At 27.3% G+C, this 21,658-nt stretch overlaps 2 protein-coding genes across 2 annotated transcripts; one reads left to right on the top strand and one right to left on the bottom strand.

Moving 5' to 3' along the window:
- Positions 1-11,172: 11,172 nt before the first annotated feature.
- Positions 11,173-13,695, bottom strand: LOC132917445 (zinc finger protein 888-like). The gene is given in 5 exon segments (XM_060978193.1): positions 11,173-12,308; positions 12,745-13,005; positions 13,060-13,200; positions 13,318-13,481; positions 13,484-13,695. Coding segments are annotated over 5 exon segments (1,179 nt in total). The 5' UTR covers positions 13,515-13,695; the 3' UTR covers positions 11,173-11,726.
- Positions 13,696-14,263: 568 nt separating this feature from the next.
- On the top strand, positions 14,264-21,288 carry LOC132927627 (serine/threonine-protein kinase GE16371). Its single transcript, XM_060992207.1, has 4 exons — positions 14,264-14,474; positions 18,075-18,292; positions 18,500-19,253; positions 20,132-21,288. Exons 2-4 carry the CDS (start codon positions 18,112-18,114, stop codon positions 20,925-20,927), a joined length of 1,731 nt encoding a protein of 576 aa, XP_060848190.1. The 5' UTR covers positions 14,264-14,474; positions 18,075-18,111; the 3' UTR covers positions 20,928-21,288.
- Positions 21,289-21,658: the final 370 nt, after the last annotated feature.

The raw sequence follows: 21,658 nt of genomic DNA, 5'->3' as shown, positions 1-21,658 counted from the left end.
GAGAATTTCCCCGGCCCGGTAATATATATTTAATATATTATTATAATCCTCATTGTTCCCGACCGCCCGAATGTGTTATCGAATATTATAATTATAATTACTTTTACTACCGTTCGGGTTTTATCCAATAGAGAATAATATATAGTACAGTGGGTACTGGGTTGGTAGGTAGGTAGCTGGTAGTTAGGCACTTACAATCAAAACCACGAATAAATTGAGTTCATAAATAATAATACAGTAATTCGGCTAAATATAATAATATATTAGGTCTGTAAAAACTCAAAAAAAAAAATGATAATGTATTATACAAAAATATACAAATTCGGGTTCATAGTTAAAAATTGTTTGTTTCTCAATAATATTTTCCCAACGCTTATAGTTTTAAATTATGCTAGTTTTTGTTGTTGCTGTTACTATCGTTTAAATTCGCACCTACCTATTTAAGTGTTTATTAAACCAAGTAGGGTGTAGAGTTAAGACATCTGCGGACCGTAATAACAACAATCAATGTCTGCAGATTGCCAATTAACTTTATTAACAGACAGATGATCAAAAAACAAGCATCTAATCACGGATTTTGTGTTTGCAACAATCGAGGGGACGCCGTTTAATCTTCTTCGATATTTGCTACACGATAACAACTTGTGGTAAAAACTATTTTGTTATTTCATACACAGTGTTTAAATACGAGTATAGTTTAAGTGCATTAGTTGTTCAAAGTCCATATAATATATTTTAAATGCTTAACTATTTTCATTACCCATAAACCATTTCGTCCATAAACGACGTGCATCATTAAAATTGTATTAATATGATTAAAATATCAGAAAGTAGATGTATAAAATAGTAATCAAACAATTTTTCCTAGGCAAATAAGTAAAATATCAAAATAAATATTCATGAATAAAATTTTTGTGAAAACTTTTTATTTTATAAATATTTTAGCGAGATATTATTTTTCTTGGATTATTGTATGTGACACATTTTTAACAAATTAAGTGATTGTATAATGATCAAAAATGGTAAACAAATGATTTAGGACTGCTTTTAAATTGTTTTAAACATCTTGACATTTGCAATTTTAATTTTTGTCATCAATGTTGCCTACAACGAACTCCTTTAAAAATTAATGCGCCCTTCGTGAATAATGGATTAATGACTATAATTTAATGATATTATAAAATTATATATTTTCATTCTCGTGCAATTAAAACTAAATTCTACTTTGAACATTTAAAGTACCTATACATAACGGTGGTTTTATAGACTGTGAATTTGAGGATGGACGTAATAATATACTGTATATACTAAACATTCTTAAGTAATATAACAGTTAATACATTTTGTTGTTAACGTATTACACTTACACGATAGGTAATTACATCATAAGCGTGTGTTAATCATTTTATTCTTAGTTGAGTATTATTTAATAGCAACAAATTTACGAACAAACCTTGCCCGGCCCGACCATAGAAACTAATAAATGGTTGGGAAAATTGCTTTTGAAAAACCGTTAACGTTATAAACGCGTGTTAAAACGGTGACATGCGATCGATAACATGCGAAATAAATTCGACATCGTAAAAACATCACCTCCGTCGGATGAGCTTAAACACCAACCTAAGTGCAAATTTTCATATGCATTATACCTGTGGTGCCAGCGTACCCGATATATTAACTATATCTCGTACGTGTATTATATATGTCACGCTATATACATACCGCATGCACGTGCATTACACATTCATTAAATGCATTTTTAATTGATCGTTTATAATTAAAATCACCGATTATTAGTAAAATATAAATTCGCCATAGAGTTATACCTATCACTTATTATTCAGATCACAAACGGTGAATTTACTAATATTATAAAAATAAGTGAATTTTGAACGCCGATAAGTCCAATTATAACATAATATAGGTATTATTATAATTATGTACATTAACGTCATTAACTCAACATAATATATCTTAGGTAAGTTTATGAACTATCACTTAATTCTTAAATGGATATAACTAATGTAAATATTTTCGAGAAGCAATTCTTGTATAACTATTATAAACTATCTGATCAAGGAAAGAAATTTGTATATTTTGAGAGGCAATTGGTATATTTGAAATGGCGTGCTAACGTAATGGATCATAATAATTATGATATTGCTAACTATTAAAATTATTTGTATTATGGTGATATAACCATTCTGTAAGATTTTTTTTAATAATTCAAGTGTATATCATCGATTAAATCTAGATGGGTCTAAAGGAAAGATAAATAATAACTAACAACAGTTGAACAGTGTCGAAATAATTTACTATATTATAATTATATTATACTTGATAAATGGCATTTATTTTATTAAAATTAAAAAACTATAAAATATATTTATTCGAATTTTTTTTCCCATCATATTTTTGTCATCATGATATATATAGTTTATTATGCTAAAGATAAAGAAAAATCTATAAAATGTATTTTATCAAGACATCTAGTGGAGTTATTTAATCAGTAATTCTGTTTAGTCATAGCAGATTTACTACAAAAAACAATATTATCGACAATGTATTAAGTACATATTCTTTAAAGCTATAAATATCTTTATTGATTTATTTTACTGTTCTGTATAATATGACTAACTAATTCTCAACTAGTAAAAATAAATCAAGAATATGAGACTTTCTATCATTGAACTATAATCGATTGAATATTCCGTTGTTGAATATTAAATTTAAATTTGTTTCTAACATATTTTGTGAAGACAGGTTTGCTTAGATAGGTTACTTTAATAAATAGTTTAAATTATTATATTTGTATGCATTATATTATATTATCTTCTTTTAAATCTTGAAGATTTCTTACGTGGGTTCTCTATAGTAGGTAACGGGTGACAGTTTATCTATGTTTTGGATTTTTTTTTTTGTTTTCATTTTTAAAACGAATATATTTCCTTTGACGCGTTTTCACGACACTAAAAAAACCTCTAACCGTTGTGTGGTTTATAATACACAATGAAAGCGTGAATAAACTATACATTATACATATATACAGGTAAAATAATTCTCGACGTACATATGTATTATATTTCGCAAAATTGTATACTATTACCCACGCTACGTTTATTATATAATATATTATACATGTATACCTAAAAATTTACATGCTTCAGCCGCTATTACAATCGGCGTACCTATACTATTATATTATTATATACTATAGTAAGTTGTTACGATGTGCTTGTGTATAGCAGTAAACGATTTCTACTCCAACTTTATGAGTGCACGGCAGAGGGTCGTAATTTTATTTTTATTTTTTATTTTTTTTTAATACTTATTCGTGTTTCCATATTACATGAGTAAGTACGGGTATACCTTGCCACCTTGGTGTGTTTCAAAGTCGATAATATTGACCGCGTAATAACATATTATACGCGTGTAGGTCGGCGGCCAGCGCACTCGAGTGAAATGTGTGTGACTATGCAATACTAACTGTACGTATAATATTTTTCCGCTTTTATTCGTATTCACACTACACTAAATATAATAAACAGAAAATATACTTTTTTTTCAAATCGATGCGATGTGGTTTTCTGCGAATCGATTTTGTCGACAGGTACAGTCACGTACCGGTGTTCACGTGGGATATGTTTATAAAAACGATTTCGTAATTATCATTTTTCTGCGAGTTGGACGAGTTTCCGCGGTAATCAAACGATATTACAAACATTCTTGGTTTGCCTAAATTCCTGCGATACCATAATATACACATATACATTATACAGCGTATGCTAAATCCTTTGGCGCCATTTGGGAGATGACAGGCCGGTATAGGGTGTACTTTTGCACCACCATTTTGTCTGCGTCTTACTGGCCTGCCATAGCATGTACAAATGCGCTAATGACTGATGCATAAAAGCTTAAATATAATATTATGAAAACTATTATACGCATAATATAATATACATATGGAAGTAATACATAACTAATAATGTCCCTAATTCAGAGAAAAATCCATTTAACTGCACATCCAACTTTTCAATTTATTAATTCATTAAAATAATAAATGTATAATATAATACATAATAATCGTCCTACGCCTTAATATGTATAGAATCCATAGAATCATTAGCTTTATCTCTCAACTAGGACAGTAGGATCTCAACTCAATTTTCGCCTTAATCAAATTCATCATTGCCGCCAATCTACACGACAAAATATAACCCTCCCCGACATGGTTTTAATATTATCATTTTTAAATCGCTACTACGTTATCTATAGATACGTAATTTAATTTTGACAACATCACCCAATAATCACTGCTGCCGCGGATGTATTTAAATTAAAAAAAATACATATAGTTACTGTGATAAAAAAAAATTGGTATGCTTAATTAATGTTGGCACTCAAATAAAAAAACACTCAAATAGCGCCACTGACTAAATTACAAAAATAAATATGTTTAACTTCGCATTTTATAGACGTGTAACGAGTAAAAAGTAAGCTATTATACTTAAACTCTGCGTTTTCCGTCTCATAACTGACAATTTTGGTTTTCTGAGAGATAATCTTAAAAAAAAAAAATACCTCTGTCAACTTGTTTCATAACAACAATAATAATAAGACGCCTAACCGCCACCAACTTACCCCTAGACGCATCTACCCAAATGTTTTACGTTGCAATCGTATCAAAAAAAAAAAAAAAAAATCCCCTTAGGCGCGCTCAACTTTGACCTCGTGCGCGTTCAGACCATTTGGAAAAGTATAATAATAATAATATTAATAATAATAATTCATCTCTATGCTTGCAACACGTACTATATGTATACAGGGTGATTCATCAAGCATGCTCACCCCTTTCTTTGTCTCTTTTATAGTGCAGTTATTTAAAATCAAATTCTTAGAATTTTTAAATATTATAAAAACCATCTATTAAAATTCTCAAGATTTTTTTTATACTACTTATGGAATGTCCTGTGGAGATACAAACTAAAGAATCCCCGTTTTATACTGTACATTTTTAGAGAACAAATTTTCTGAACATTTTAGCATTTCTATAAATTAAATTGTAAATTTATGAACGAGTAGTTTTCAAGTTATTTAACTTTGAGTACTAAGGTTAATTAATAAGTCCATGATAAAATAGATTTGGAAGATATGTGTTATATTTTGAAATGTTAGTAATAAATATCAATCTATCAACATTTATAATTTGTAAAAATTGTCCAAATATAATTAATAATAGATAACTACTGTTTTAACATAAATTCAATATTGTTTATTTTATTTTTTATTAAAACCATTTCAGGAAGAATTATCCTTAATATAAACATTATGATAGCAATTGACAATATCTATATAGTAAATAATTTACAGCAATATTGGGCGAAAGTGTTTTAATTTAAAAAACAGAAGTTTTTATACCTCCACGGGACACTGGCATTCTTAAGAATATTACAAAAAATCTCAAATATTTGAAAATATGGTATTTAGTATATTTAAAAATTGCAAAAATAATAATTTGAATAATTATACGCTGTATTAAAGGGAAAATGGAGGTGAGCGCATGCTTGGTGAATCACTCTGTATAAAATAATATAATATACGGTTGTTTCGCAACGGTCGACAATCGCATTTCGAAACGTATTACTCGCCGGAATGGGTTTTTTTTTTCGTCTAGAGGAGCGTGCTCGTGCAGCGGACCGTCGTAACGGGGTAACGCGAGTTTCATTTATTTTTCACGCTATATTTTTCGCGCGCGACGATTATTCGCAGGGGATGCGATGTGCGTAAAACTTTTGGCCCGGTTGCAGCGTGTATTGTATTACTATATAATATCTATTATATTATACAGTGTACACACTGCAGCGTATTTATATATGTGTATGTGTACACTATGTACTTACGTAAACAATATAATTACACGCGCGGCTTTTGTCATGCGCGTTGTCCGGTTTTCGTATTGTATTGTATTATTATATTATTATATTTTACACGCAACCTTTTGTTGTTTTTCTTGCGGATATACTTTCGTCTCTGTAAACATAACAAAATGTATTATTGTTATTATTATTATTTTTGTCTCCGAGAATCTACAGATACAACGACTTATGAGTTATGAGAGTCGTTGATTCAAACGAGAAGCGCGCGACACGTTTTGCTCAGAATTTTGCTTTATTGAATCCCAGCAAATAATACGAAATTTAAATATCAATAATTCGATTTCTGGAGAAAATGGCTATGTCAGTATATATTTAATCAAAAGCAATCATCTGAATATGTATTAATATATTTCAACAATCATATAATGTTCAAGTGTTATAATTTTATAAATTTTGCTTTATATGTCGTGAGAATCGAATGAAACCTTGAAATACGATATTTTCGTGACAGTTTTTTAAGTTACTATTAAATATAGTAGTCACTGAATATGAATAAAAATGTCAATAATTATTATTCAAATAGTGACTTAAATGTGTAATATAATAAAAATAATAAAATTATTTTTAACATAATTAACAACATGTCATAACATATATATACTATACAAATAATGATAGTAATTTTAATCAATGGTTTTAAATATTGATATAACATTTTTCAATTTTGTCACCAAACGAAATTAAACAACTAAAATGATTAAAATGATTAATTTTTAAATTCCGTAGCTGAGTAGGTACATTCAATTAATTAATTCCACGAATTTCCATCACTCGAATCACTCGATGGTGCATATTCAATCAGGTCAAACAAAAACAACTTTCGTCAAACAATTAACACCTAAATTAAAAAAAAAAAAAATTATAATCAACTTAATCCCTATTGATATGGTATTATCAATAATTATGCATTTTCACCTGTTCGAGGCCTGTCTAATTAAACATTCATGAATTATAGGCCTTAATTTTAATAAATAAGTTCGTAATTTATCATTTTATATACAGTATATACCTTATTACTAATATGTATTTTTTTAACTATCGTGTTAACTAAGAAATAAAATTATAAACGCAGTTTAATTTTAAAAAATACCATTAACTATTAATATAACTTTAGGTACAGTAACTATAGACTTTATCAATTGATCTAGTAAACTAAAATTACGCCCTATTAATAATTGAAACTTTGTAACTAGTGTGCGATACTTGATAAATTGTATTAAGTGTTATTAATCCTGTTTGATGAGGACTCGTTCTAACATCAATATAGTAGTACTTTAAATAATGAAATTGTCCAAGCTAAAAATATATATATATAAATTAAATACTTACAAGTAGTTACAATAAACTAAAAACACAATATTATTGCCCGTAAATAGGTAGGTTCTGTAGAAACGTGTAAAGAAATGTAATTATTATAAATATTGTTTTCTGTCACCAATATATCAGCTGTGATGAGAAATAATGTATGTTAGTTAATGACAAACTGTAGAACGAGTCTTATCTTATCTTTTTTAGTGTCTAGAAACCTTTTATGTTTTATGGAATTATAACACGTTTAATATATTATAATAGTAATGAAATACTCTTATAACATTTACCTCGTAGTGGGGCACCTCTACATAATATTATAAAGCCGTATAAAATAATCTGACGTGAGTATAGATAAATACGCTGTATAGACATAAAATAATTATATTATAGTAAAATGTAATTTCCTTATGTTTTTAATTTTTTTATGTACCGATAGATTAGAACCACGGATTTCAATGGATGTTATTCATATAGCTTTCATTGTATCATATCTAATGGTTTCCAAGTTTGAATCAAAATGGTACTCTCACAAATTATTCTATATTAATATTTTGTAACATTGGTTTTGCATTTATTTACCTTTTTTTAAATAATTTGTTACGCCATTTTTGCTTTTTGTCTTTTCAACGTAGTGTTATTATAGTACTACACTACTACCTACCTATTAAGAAGATAAAAAAACACAACGAATGACTGGATAATATTTTATTATTATAATGATATACTCTAGAATTTAATTATAAGGGACTGTTAATTATACGGACTCCTAAAAAATAATGTATGTTTATACATAATATTATTATTGTATATTTTAATATATTACGACCCGAATTTTTATTATACACATTTATGTTTTTAATATTTAATCGTCATACTCTCTGGAATTTATTTTCATTATCATATATAATTCATACACAAAAACATGTATGTCAATGCATTAGCATTTATAGTTAAATTATCGTTTTATTAGTTTATACAGTTAACAAAAATAAACAATAGTACTTATTAGGAATATAATAAATATTCCGTGAAATAATAACAGCTAGTGACAAACATGTATATTGCAGTTTTACATTGCTGGCATTATTAATTATTATCAAAATAATAATATTGACTATCAATCACCTGCACACACTCATTTAGGTATTTCATACACCTACGGGCTCGAGATACCTGAATTATAGACCCGGTGACAGCGATGTAGCGATTTTGCCTTTACAATGCGCCGTGCATGATAATATTGTTTAGATTCACAAAATATGTCATTCCAATGATAGACCGAAAACCCTACCCACGGGCCACGACGGCGATGTTCGCGCAAAGTACTATAGAAATATAACTAAAATAATTTTAAAATTCTAAGTAAAAAATCAATCTAACATTATTTGATCAAAAATAAGCAGGCTTGTGCTACAGCTGGTTTTCCAAGTATAATGCATTGATCAATAAGTGGTTGGGGATAATATTCTAACACCCTGTTCTCAGAACTGTTCGCCCCATATTATTCCTGCAGGCGACCCCAAAAAGCATCTAGAACGAACTTGAATGTTGTGACCTACTGATTGACTAACCCTCCTTAATGCATGCCATGAAGTTGCATTTCTTGAAGGCTCTATTATATTAACTATTATATTTTATCTTATTTTATATTAATACGACAAACATAATTTGTGGTTTTTTTAATAAAAAAAAGTAATATTTTTTTAATTTTACTAAAGGTTCAATAACTAGCAATATTGTCCGTCATAATTTCTGATCAAAGGTATTTTGTACTGATATCGACAAAAATAATAATTTAATTAAAATTTTTACTATTCACAATATTTTTTTATTGTTATAGCAATATTTGAATATACTATTCAAGTAGACTCATGTGCCATGTAGTACCTATCATAATTTTTATTTTCATTTATAAACAAATACAATTTAAGTAATTAAAATCATAATAATATAATATTATTTCATAAAGTGATGTAGATATAATTTTTTTTTATGTAATTCTCAAATATTAACTATTTTAAATTGATTTCCTTACAATTACATATTTAACTTTTGAAAAATTGCAAGTGTACCACATTCAGTGTTGCAGTTCAAATGCACTGCAGAGTTAATCAAACTAAATCATCCGATGCTAAAGGAAACCACGTAGAACATAATATTATATAGGTACGTTTACATACATTTAAAACATTAATATTTTATTTAATATAAAACATCATATTAAGTACTCTAAACCTAAAAATATATTATAAGCATTTTAAATTGGATGTATCATTTTAAAGAACCATGCATACATTGTAATGACTACTGCAGTACTGTTTATTGGATAATATAATCATCATACAAGTTTTTCATTAAATATAATATAAAACAATAAAATATTTAACTATGATTTATAACGATTAAAAAAAAATTGTTATATGGTTACCAATCATTAATCTTCAAAAATGATTATTAAATATTACGAGTATGTCTATACATACTTTAATAATGTACGTATCGTACTAAAAGTTGGACTAGTATGTATGATATAAGTATGTCTATAGATCTACTTTATTTTTAAACAAAATAAATACAACAGCATACAGTATGTTATTGTTGTTCAATATTGTGATCCACCGTTGTCATCTCAAATGTGTTATGTGTTGACACAAAATTTCTATAAATACCGAAGATTTCTGAGCGATACGTCAATGTTATGAGCGGGCGTAGGATGTCTAATATTGTACAGAAAATTCATCGAGCATGCTCCCATTTTTCCTTTAATAATTGGATTTAAACAAATTCCGATGTTTGGAATTCTTAAATATTCTTAAATACTACATGTTCAAATTTCAAATTCTTAAGATTTTTTGTAACTACAACTTATAAAGTGCTTCGTGCTTATACAAACTTCTGTTTTTCATATGATAATCCTTCCTCCACCGTTTTACTATAAATTATTTAGTGGATAATTACTTTGAAAATTTAGATGTACCTAAACCAAAATTTAATATTTAAACGAATAGTTTTTCATTTATTGAAATGTATATAATATAAATATATACTAAAGATATTAATATAAGTCCTTTAAATTAGTTATTTTACAAATATATAAATTAGATATTGTAATATTAGATCTAGTAATTTACTATACTTTATATTATATTTTTAAAAATTATAAATGTTGATAAATTTATATTAATTACAAACATTTTTTTCAAATAATCATAACATTCATAACATACATATCTTCCAAACCCATCATCGTGGACCTTTAATCTTGAGAACACATAATAAAATAACTCCAAAAATTACTACTTCGAATTTTGATTTTAATACATAGAATTTTTCGTTGACCAATTTGCAGTAGAAAAAGAAGATTCTAATTTTAAAAATAAATACAAATCGCATCTCCAAAGCCCAGAGGACACTCCTTGAGCAGTACAAAAAAATTCAAAAGTCTGATACTATGAGTATTAAAATTATTGAAAAAAAGAGATGAGCTTGTTTTGCGAACCACTCTGTAAACGATAAAAAAATGCTGGACATACCTATACCTTATACCTGTATCCCAGAAATAGTTTTCACACAAGACTAAAATGCTTTGTTGAGCTAATAGTTTTATATTGTAGCAAATTTAAATATTTTACTAGTGGCTTCTGTACAGTGTAGAGACTAAAAATTAATATATTAAAATATTATTATCATATCTAATTTTTACTTGTAGAAACTTACATAATATGGATGGTTTTATCTGATGTTCCGTGTTGGAACTTACATCAGAATGCTAAACAAAAAAATTACAACTACGTATTATAGTATATTAAGTATTAATTGTACTTAAATATGTGTATTCTGTAAGTAACCATGTTAAACTTACCATTTCCTAGATAAAAACTTTGTATACAGTCATTTATTTTTACTAAATCAAATAAAAAGTCTATTTTCATCTTACATATTATTTATTTTTAAAAATGTATTCAATATACTATACACATAAAAAATATTACTGATGACCAGTAAGAACAGTAGTTCTCATCAATTTCTATAGTTGATAAATAATGAAGAATAAATTTACAATATTTTTTTTTTATTTATATATATTCAATTATTTGTCACAACCAATTAAATAAAAATCACTATAACACAGGGGAAATATAAAAAAAGAATTCAACCTGAACCAAACATTCTGTTGGAATAAAATATAATAATTCACATAACTAATGATTCAAATGTATTTAGTTATGAATACACTAGAGATTATCATCAAGATAACCAAAATTAATATACATTTTTCATATTATAACTATATTGAAATATTATAACAAACATTGTGAAAATTCATTAAGTATTGACAATAACTTATGATTATTGTTTACAATAATAAGCCATATTAAAATCAACAGACACCTCATAGTCAAAGATAATTTAAAAATTAAATATATAAATTAACTATGAGATATCATATTTATGTGCAGCAACAATTATATCCATTTATCAGTCTCTAATTATGGTATATTTTATTTTGGAAGATTTATGAGTGATGTGCATTCGTTCATGGTTAGCTACAGCAGAAGCACTTTTCAATTCCATCCCACAATAGCTACACTGGAAATTCACTGAACCTTTTGTTTTAGTATGATAGAAATTGTAATGGACTTTAGCTCTGTCTTCCATCAAAAACATCTTGCTGCACACGCCACACCTATACTTTTTTGGTAAATCATCATGTTGTATTTCGTCATGGTCTAACAAATCACAAAACCTCGAGAAAGTTTTATCACACAAGTGGCATGTGTAAGGTGACCTCTTTGATGTCCTCAACGGTGTAGAATCCAATAACTCCTTATCTTTTTTGATCGGATGTGTTTGCTTTACATGTCGCTGTAGATCAGATACAGTTAAAAATATTTTATTGCATTGATTGCATTCGGTTTTTTTATTCAAATCACGATGTCTGGCTACTGAATGCTCTTTTAAGTGTACAAATTCATCAAATTTAGCACTACAATAATAACATTGAAATTTTTCTTCCCCATCATCAATAGTTTGTTTATTTTTAAATTCTTCATTGTTGAACTGAAAAAAAAAACTAAATTTAATAATATTGCTCACAGTGTACAACACCAATTTAAGTGTCAGTTAACACCCTTCAAATTGTATGCTGAATGACACCTATAATAACTGACATCATACTTTGTTAATCAATATATTATTAATTGATTAGCATTACGATTAAACTATTTGCTTCTTATCAATATATGGATAAGTATATTATACATATTATATAAATATTATACGAGGCAAATATGTTAACATTCATAATTTATAATAAAATGTATTATATTATAATATAGGAATATAAATATATAACTGGTTCTAGTTTCCAACAGAATACAATATTCTAAATTTAATTATTGTGAATATTATTTTGGAAACACAAAACATTGGTAGGTTTACCTAGCTTAAGGCTTAAGCTAAACTTTAAAAGTCAATAACTTAATGTATATTTTACCTTTAATAATGAAGGTTTATCGTTAAATACCTCCAAATAATCATCACACTGGATAAAGTCTTCATCGTCAATCATGATCTGCTGAATGTCCATCGTTTCATTTCTGCCAATTTTGGAATTTGCATCAATTATATCATGGTGAACTTCACTGACATGCATCGAGAGCTCGTATTCATTAGGAAAAATATTATCGCAAGATATACAGCAATGGTAGTCCACTTCATCTATTAAGTCCATCATTTGATTTGGGGTAGACACTAGCTAGAAATCAAATACCATTCTAGATACATTTGAGGAGGAAATTAACTGACGTACCTCTTTTTCAACAATATCTGAGTTGAAAAGATTGATTTCCTTGAGCGCATCTTCACTCTGTTTTTTGAACATCACCCAATCTTGTACACGGTCATAGCACTCGTTGCATATGTGTTTCGGACCGACAGAATCTTTTGTGATCTGCAATAACACCAAACGCACAATCAAGGTAATGAAAATAAAAAAAAGGAAAGGAATGAAAACGACGACAGATATCAAATTATCAATTCATCTAACCACTTGATACCTACTACCTACCTTGATTTGCAGACAGTTCATCACGTCCCTGGCCAAGTCTGGGTCAGAAGCCATAAAGATCGGAAACGACGACTGAGTCTGTCGCAAACAGAATCTGCAGAACAACATATTATCGTCGTTTTCGGTGTCCATAACGCAGTGGGAGGACGATAATTCGTCACCGTATGAAAAACAATCGAACCGCGCGATACCTTCATAACACGTCAACGATCATCGTCGCCAGTCGAAAGATAGGATTGACGGATCGTAGACCGAAAGCAACCGTGAGAATACAATCCTGAAAATATAATTGTAGTTCCTAAATAACAATTAAGCAGGTACTAAATACTAAATAATACATAATAATGAATTTTATAGTCGTTTGCAAGAGGTGACGGTGCTTACATAGATAAAAGATTTATCAGACGTCTGAACATGGGTGCATAACGCCATGCGTGTGGGTCTATGAAATGTTATCACTTTATCAGTAAAAAAAGAAACGACGGTCTAAGGGCGGAGTTAAGTCAGATCCGCGGCACTAAGGATTTTACTATCGTTGGTGGTTGCCGCCGTTGCCGGTTGCTAAGTTCTACGACTTCCGCGGCTATATTTCATATTTAAATATTATAATTAGTAAGTTGGTGAGATACTGAAATTTACGACTTATTCGATCTTCGGAGGGCTGATGTCTGAAATCATAATTAATAAATAATATTATTTTACCTTTCCGTTTAAAGCAGAATTATATTAGCATATATTAAAAGGTATAACAAGATTAGTCATTAGTGATATATTATAGTATAGTATTAAAAAATGATTGTTTATTTTCCTATGGTGATAACCCGTAGTTTTTCCCCAAGTTGGCACAACCGGTGTGTTGTTGTTGGCAGCACCGTACTTATCTCGCCGATTATCCTATCTCTACCTTATCGTTTTTTTTTTCACTCCTCTTAATTATTATTATTATTATTATTATTATTTTTAATTTTTATTCTCATTTCTCATTCGTATTTCTTTTACTGCTGCGTTCATGCGGAAAGTCTTCGGAGGTCCAAAGTTTTCGTTCCAAAGTCGTTTACCGGTCGCTCTATATTTAGCACTTTGGTCTCCAAACGATAGACTCCTCTGTTTGATATAAGACTTCGGATATGACGCCATCGCGTACTCAATGATTTCATGTAAGTGGACACATTTATTTTGTACGGCTAATACACGTAATCGTCGTGACTAACCGCTAAAGCATATTCCATTTGATTGTCATACAATAATAATATGATACGCGTAACGATAGGTCACATTGTCACTGGTCTCGTTGCAACTAGTATGATTATTTTTTTTAGTTTTATTTCATACTACTTTCAAGGCGATAATACTTCAAAATAAAATCTTTTTTTAATTCTCATCTACCTCGCTACCTACTTGTAATCTAATTACTGTCTGGGCACAGTACACTCACCATGTTCATGGAAACACTCAATGTCTACGTCTACCAGATATTTTTATTTTTTGCAATTTTTGTGCATAGGAATTTTTTGGCAATCTATCATTGAACTAAACCTTTTAAACAGCACTGGCAAAGTATGTACTTATCTTGTTTTTGTCTGCCAACAACCACATTTTTTTTATTTCCTTATCATGCCGATAAAATATAAAGGACAAAAAATTTTATACATTTTTTTTCTATCTTCATCTTTATAAGTCATGCAAAACGTGTTTATTATTAGACTGTCTTTCAAATTAAAAGCTTGATCCCCTTTTCTATACCTGTTGAAGAACTACAATATTTATAAGATCAACGTAATAATTAATTTGTTTTCATATTATTCATAAAATTAACAATTATTAACTATAAACAAATTGTATTGATTTATCGTAGAGTAGGAAAAGTTTTTTGTAAAATACTCACTGATAAAATAGTATGTTGACATGTGTTAATTGGTGTTGATAAGATTATATTATATATACATATTAATACTGAAGACTATATTGGGATTTTACATCAACTTCCAACATTTCAATTAGGTATGTTTCAAGTTAAAAAATTGTTTTCATGAAACCCATGTTATACTTTATTTTAAAATACCTATAGAGCTATAAATCTAGTTATACAGTAGAGTCTTTATTACTCAAATCTCAATGAAGGCTTAAAACAATTAGAGTTATGAAGTTTTTTAAGTTATTTCAACTCAAGTATAAGCATTTATTAAACAGTTCTTAAATAGGAAACTGTTTTGTATTCCAATCTCTAAATATTCAAATAGGTACTATTACAAAATTTAAACTCCATGACAATTCATCTTATTGGCTTAACTATAAACAGTCTACAAAACATTTTAATGAATTAAACTATCCTTTCTAAAAACAAAATAAGTTTTACAAAAAAAATTTAAGTTCAAAGTTTTGTTTTTTAACCCCTCCCCAGTTCTGGATTGGCAAAGTATCAGCCTACCAAATTTTAGAATTCCTAATGTTTGATTACAGCTACTGTACGGTTTAAATATTTTGAATCAATTATATTTTCTACTAATGTTTGTACTAATTTATCACTATAAAAAAAATATATTTATATACAACAATACACTCAAATCGGTCCATATTTTGAGCGACCCACCCAGTAAGGTTCCTCAGTAACTCGTCTGGCAAATCCAGCCCTACCCCTCCCCCACCACCATAACAACCATCACCTTTACTTAAGCCTTTTTATCATTATTGTATGTATTCATTTTCAAAAACAAAAGTAATTAATAACATTTATATAATTGTAGCCTATAAGCATTCCATTCTTTTTAAATTAATCATTATTTAAAAACCTTGTTATGTGTAATAAATTATTTTAACATTTTGAACTATATTCTATTATACAGACTTAAATAAAACTAAAACTTCTCTCCTATTTTGGTAATGTTTGAAATGTCAGCATCTGTATATGTAAACTGTTATTTTCAACAACCTTGATAATCTTAACAAAATTATTATTTCACTGTTACTTAAATCATTGGATACATTATATAAATTGTAAGTAGTCAAATGCTTATCTATTATTATTATTTATTTTTAAATTTATCAGTATTGTATTCAGTTCAAAGGTAAATAATATTATCTCTTATTAAAATAACAAATATAAATATAATATTATAACCTATTATAACATATAACATGTTATACTGATCTGAAATTCTAGTATTGTTTTATTTAAATATATTTAAAATTGACCAATTATCAGTTTATTCGACTATAAATAAAAGCAATTTTTTGCTAAGAATTTATTTATACTATTCTTACCTAACACCTATGTATATGTATATAATTATATTGTATGTGTGTATTCTTTCACATTATCATATAATTATTAACAGTTACACTTAGGTGATTTATACCTAACTGTACATACATTTGAAACCAAGAATTGAGGCCACAATTTTATATATTTATTCAAATTTTTTTTTATATATTTTACTATTTTTAGATTGTTACTGCTTTAGAATTAATTGTTTCAAAATCATATGCTTTATTTCTAAGTTATAATGACAGTTAATTACCCTAATTATTTATGGTTATCTTAAACCAAATTTAATGCACTTAATGATTCTTTTTGATTTTTAAATATTAACCATTATTAGATTACAAATACCTTTAAATATGTTTTATATATTTTAAATAATACATTTTAAATTGAAATTGATACAATCATGACTTTTAATATTGATTGATATATTTTTTTTCTCACAGTTTTAAATCAAACCCAATTTTATGTAACTTTCATTATCTTAATGTTACATAATTACCATTTTAGTTTTATATTTTTATTTCATTTTAAAAACTGATAAATTATATATGTTATATCCATAATTAAGTGTTATTATTTTACTTACTTTATAATACTGTACTAAGTGTACTATGCATAAGTACAGTATCATTTTAGTTGTATTCAATTGTTACTTTTACTGTTTTATAAAAATATTCTTATTATATATTTATAATTGAATTATATAACAACAACCAAATAATAATTAATAACTAAAACTATTACAATGTTATTTATTTTTAATCTTCGATTAACATAGATCCTATGGATTAAATTATTTTGTTTAAAATTTGAAAGTAGTATCAAAGATCAATTTAAATATTGATATTCAAAGATCTGCCTTGATGTAACTATATACTATTTTGATTTTAATACTTTTTTTTATGTTCTACATTAATTAATTATTCTTTATTTAAAACAAATGTTTTTTATTAGTTAATCAAAACAATTATTTTTTTTAAATTTGCTATTGATAATTTGATCATAATATGCAATATGCATACATGTTTTTTTCATAAATATGTGTATGCCCCCAATCATATTAATAATAACAACATAGATAGGTTATCTTTATTGTGCATTGACAGCAATTTCCTACATATTATTTAAACTAAACATGAGAACATTTTAAACAAGTATACCTATTTATTATTAAAAATTAAAAATTATTACAATTATAACATAAATTATATTATATTGTATAATTTTTTACACTATAGCTTGTGACAGTATCATAACATTTTTTTCTAAATTTTCATGAATATTAAACATTTTAATTTATGTACAATATAGTTTATAAAAAATAAATGCTTTTATATATGTGCACCTGTGCTAAGTGCTTAAATTAACATTTAACATTAATAATAATATGAGTGAGTACTTACATCAGTTATGTATATCAAAAGCTAAATTCAAGCTATACGATTATATGGTAGTTAATTATTTTATATTAACTTTAACATTTATATTTTAGATGAGGATAATTATATGATTATGAAAATGATATCATAATGGTTGAAGAAGAATGTTTAAAAAATAAGAAATCAATAAAAATGCAAGCTGTAGCCCTCAGAACATCAAGATCAATTTCAAATGAGGAATGCACACCTAGACAAAAATCCGATGTCGGAAGAGCTGCGCGTAAAGCTAAACGTATACGTTTCCTAGTTAATGGTGATCGATTTTGTAAAGGTAATTTTTAAAATTAATATTTTTCATGTATAACTATAGTTATTAATGAAACATTACTTAGGAACTATTATATTTAATGGTTTAATAATGTAGAACTTCATTTATCGTTTTAATTATTTGGTATTTAAAATAATTATATTTTAAACATATTTAAATTAATAACTTATTATTATTAATATAATCATTTCTGACTTCTGTTGGTTTTAGGTGTTGTGGTAGCAGTTACTCATGAACGATATCGTTCTTTTGACAGTTTATTAGCAGAATTATCAAACATGTTATCAGAGAACAAACACCTTCCTAGTGGCGTACGGGCATTATTTTCAACTGATGGTCTTAAAATATCTCAACTAGATGATCTCGAAGATGGAAAATTTTATATTTGTTCTGGTGGTAATAATGCCATAAAAAAATTAGACTATGCCGCCCTGAACAATGTCAAACCATCTCGGTCTCTGACCAAACTTCAATCTACCCATACAGTTTTAAGCAGCCCAAGTAAACAACCGTATCTTAATATAAGGCCTAAAATTATATTTGTCGTAAGAAGTGGTACCCGACCTAGAAAAATTATCAGAATGTTATTGAACAAACGCAATTCTCCTTCATTTGAACATATTCTTACACTAATAACAGAATCTATAAAATTGGATACTGGTGCCGTCCGTAAAGTATATGTATCATCTGGATGTCAAATAACACAACTAGAACAATTTTTTGAATCCGATGATTTGTTTTTTGTGTACGGTTCTGAACGAATATCTCAAGATGATTTAAAATTAGACTTCGAAGAAATGAAAATTGTACAATCCCACAAACGTGGACTAAGAAGACCAGCCAATGAACTGAAAAATGGTACACATTGTATGGATGAAAGTGGTAAAAGAGTACCTCAGTTACCAAAGACCACTAAAGCGAATCGGAGTATAACCAGTTCTATACCTAACAAAGTTCTAAGCAGGTATATAATTTTTATCAAATGTACTATGAGTGACTTAATTATAAATTAGGGAAAACTAAAATACAAATTTTTCATAAAATTATATTTTTAATTTTCTTACGTTACAGTTCTTAGAAAATAATTTTTAAAAACTGCAATAATTATAAACAAAAACAAATTTAAATAACTGTATTTACACTTATCCTAAATTTTATATTACCTTAATTCGTCTTAATATATTTTATTTTCAAATTTACATTATTTCATTGAGTTAAATTTAAAAAATATTTCATTTTTGTCAACACAAACTTTGTTAAAATAAAATATACCTATGTGTTGATGAATTTTTAGATTAATTTTATATATGACAGTTAATAACTATTCTCATGGTTTTGTCTTATACCTAATATTGTTGTTCGCTATAAAAGCTTTTTTGGGAAATTTTTTTTTAAATATCTAACTACAATTTCAATTTTTTACCTACTAATAACATCAATGTCTTCAGCTAATGATAAATTAAATTTTAAAATAATTATAAGTTTATTTTGTTATTCATTTTAACCTGCAAAGTTCTAAGGACACTTAACATATTACTTAATAAATCATTTTGAATGTTGATCACTTCTTCAATTTGTTTGGTTAATAATTCCATTACTAAAATAACCAATGTTGTAAATATTTTATTTACTTTTGTTAGTTTATTTGTTATTGGATTGCTACAGTATATTTTTTAACTAATACATTGTAATTATTATTACCCAATTATTACCTAATACCTAATGTTAAGTCTATAATATTATAATGTCAAAAAAAAAACAGTATTTTTTGAAGGTACTAAAAAAACTATATATATGAGTTTATTTTATATGAACATTAATATTATCTTTTTTTTTTAATAGGTACACTATTGGTGATCGACTTGGTGATGGTAATTTTGCTGTAGTTTATCGTTGTTTTGATAAACGAAATAACGCTGAATATGCATTGAAAGTAATTAAAAAAATAGAAGTACCACAAATGGGTCAAATGATTGAAAATGAGCTCTCTATTTTGAAAAGTATAAGCCATCCAAATATTATCAATTTAATATCTGATCTAGTAACTAATACTGATGTTTACCTCATCACAGAATTAGTTAGTGGTGGTGACTTATTTGAAGCCATTGCTAGGTGCACAGACTTCTCTGAGCGCGATATTCGATTAATGACGAGAAATTTAGCTTCAGCATTAGCGTATCTCCATGGATTAGACATTGTACATAGAGATGTAAAACCAGAAAATCTTCTAGTTGAATATGATATTAATGGTCATGTATTGCACTTAAAACTGGCAGATTTTGGCTTATCTCAAAAAGTTAACGAACCGCTTTACATGGTGTGTGGTACTCCTACTTATGTATCTCCAGAAATTCTTACTCAAGATGGTTATGGTGTGAAAATCGATATTTGGGCTGCTGGAGTGATTCTATATATACTTTTGTGCGGGTTTCCACCATTTGTCAGTGAAAACAACATTCAAGAAGATCTGTTTAATGACATACTTAGTGGAACATATGGTTTTCCAGAACCTTATTGGGATAATGTGTCTGAAGAAGCCAAAGATTTGGTTTGCTCAATGTTACAGTCCAATCCCAGTTTGAGATTTTCTGCTGAAGATGTTCTCGATCATCCATGGTGCGATGAATTTGAACTGTGATGAATACTTCCAAACATTTGTTTTTTTGTTGCCATTATATGTAACTGGCTAATTAAAATTATTATTGTTCCATTTTGATAATAATAAAATTCAATTAGACTTATGTAACTGTTTCAACATTTGAATTATTATCATTATTATTATTTTTAAAGCATAATTTTTTATTTTGTTTAGTGATCTAGCATTAAGCAATTTTAAGGCAATGTATTTAGACATTGATCAACTATTTATTTGTATTAATTAATAGTATGTAAATGAAGCCAAAATAATTAGACTCTTCCTATTTGGTATTACAATTAAAAATTAAAGTGATACTATTATAATTATTTCCTTTTTTTAAATAAATAACATATATGCTGAATTATAGTTGATAACACTGTTCTTTTTTTTAAATATTTTTAATGTTTATTTATCAATCTTTTTTAAAGTATTGATAGACATTTTCTCAATAAAATTATTCATTGGGTTTTAGTACATAACACATAGTGCATTGAAGTAACAAAAGAAAATATAAGAAAGGGGGAAATCACCTTTCTGCTTTTATACAATATGAGACAAATTTATTACGTTATTGAGTAAATTAAAGTAATAGATAATTATGTTTAATTTGAATTCAATGATAAATCTTTAAGGTCCTTCATTTGTTGTGATATTGATATAAGCATCGAGTGTGTTCATAATTCATTAATGAGGCTGGAGTAGTATCATTTGTCAAATTGCTGAAATTCATT

This window comes from Rhopalosiphum padi, chromosome 1, assembly GCF_020882245.1.
Source record: "Rhopalosiphum padi isolate XX-2018 chromosome 1, ASM2088224v1, whole genome shotgun sequence".
In the NCBI taxonomy this organism is placed as follows: Eukaryota; Metazoa; Arthropoda; class Insecta; order Hemiptera; family Aphididae; genus Rhopalosiphum; species Rhopalosiphum padi.
The sequence above is the reverse complement of the archived record's forward strand: the minus strand, read 5'-3'. Positions and strand labels throughout refer to the sequence as shown.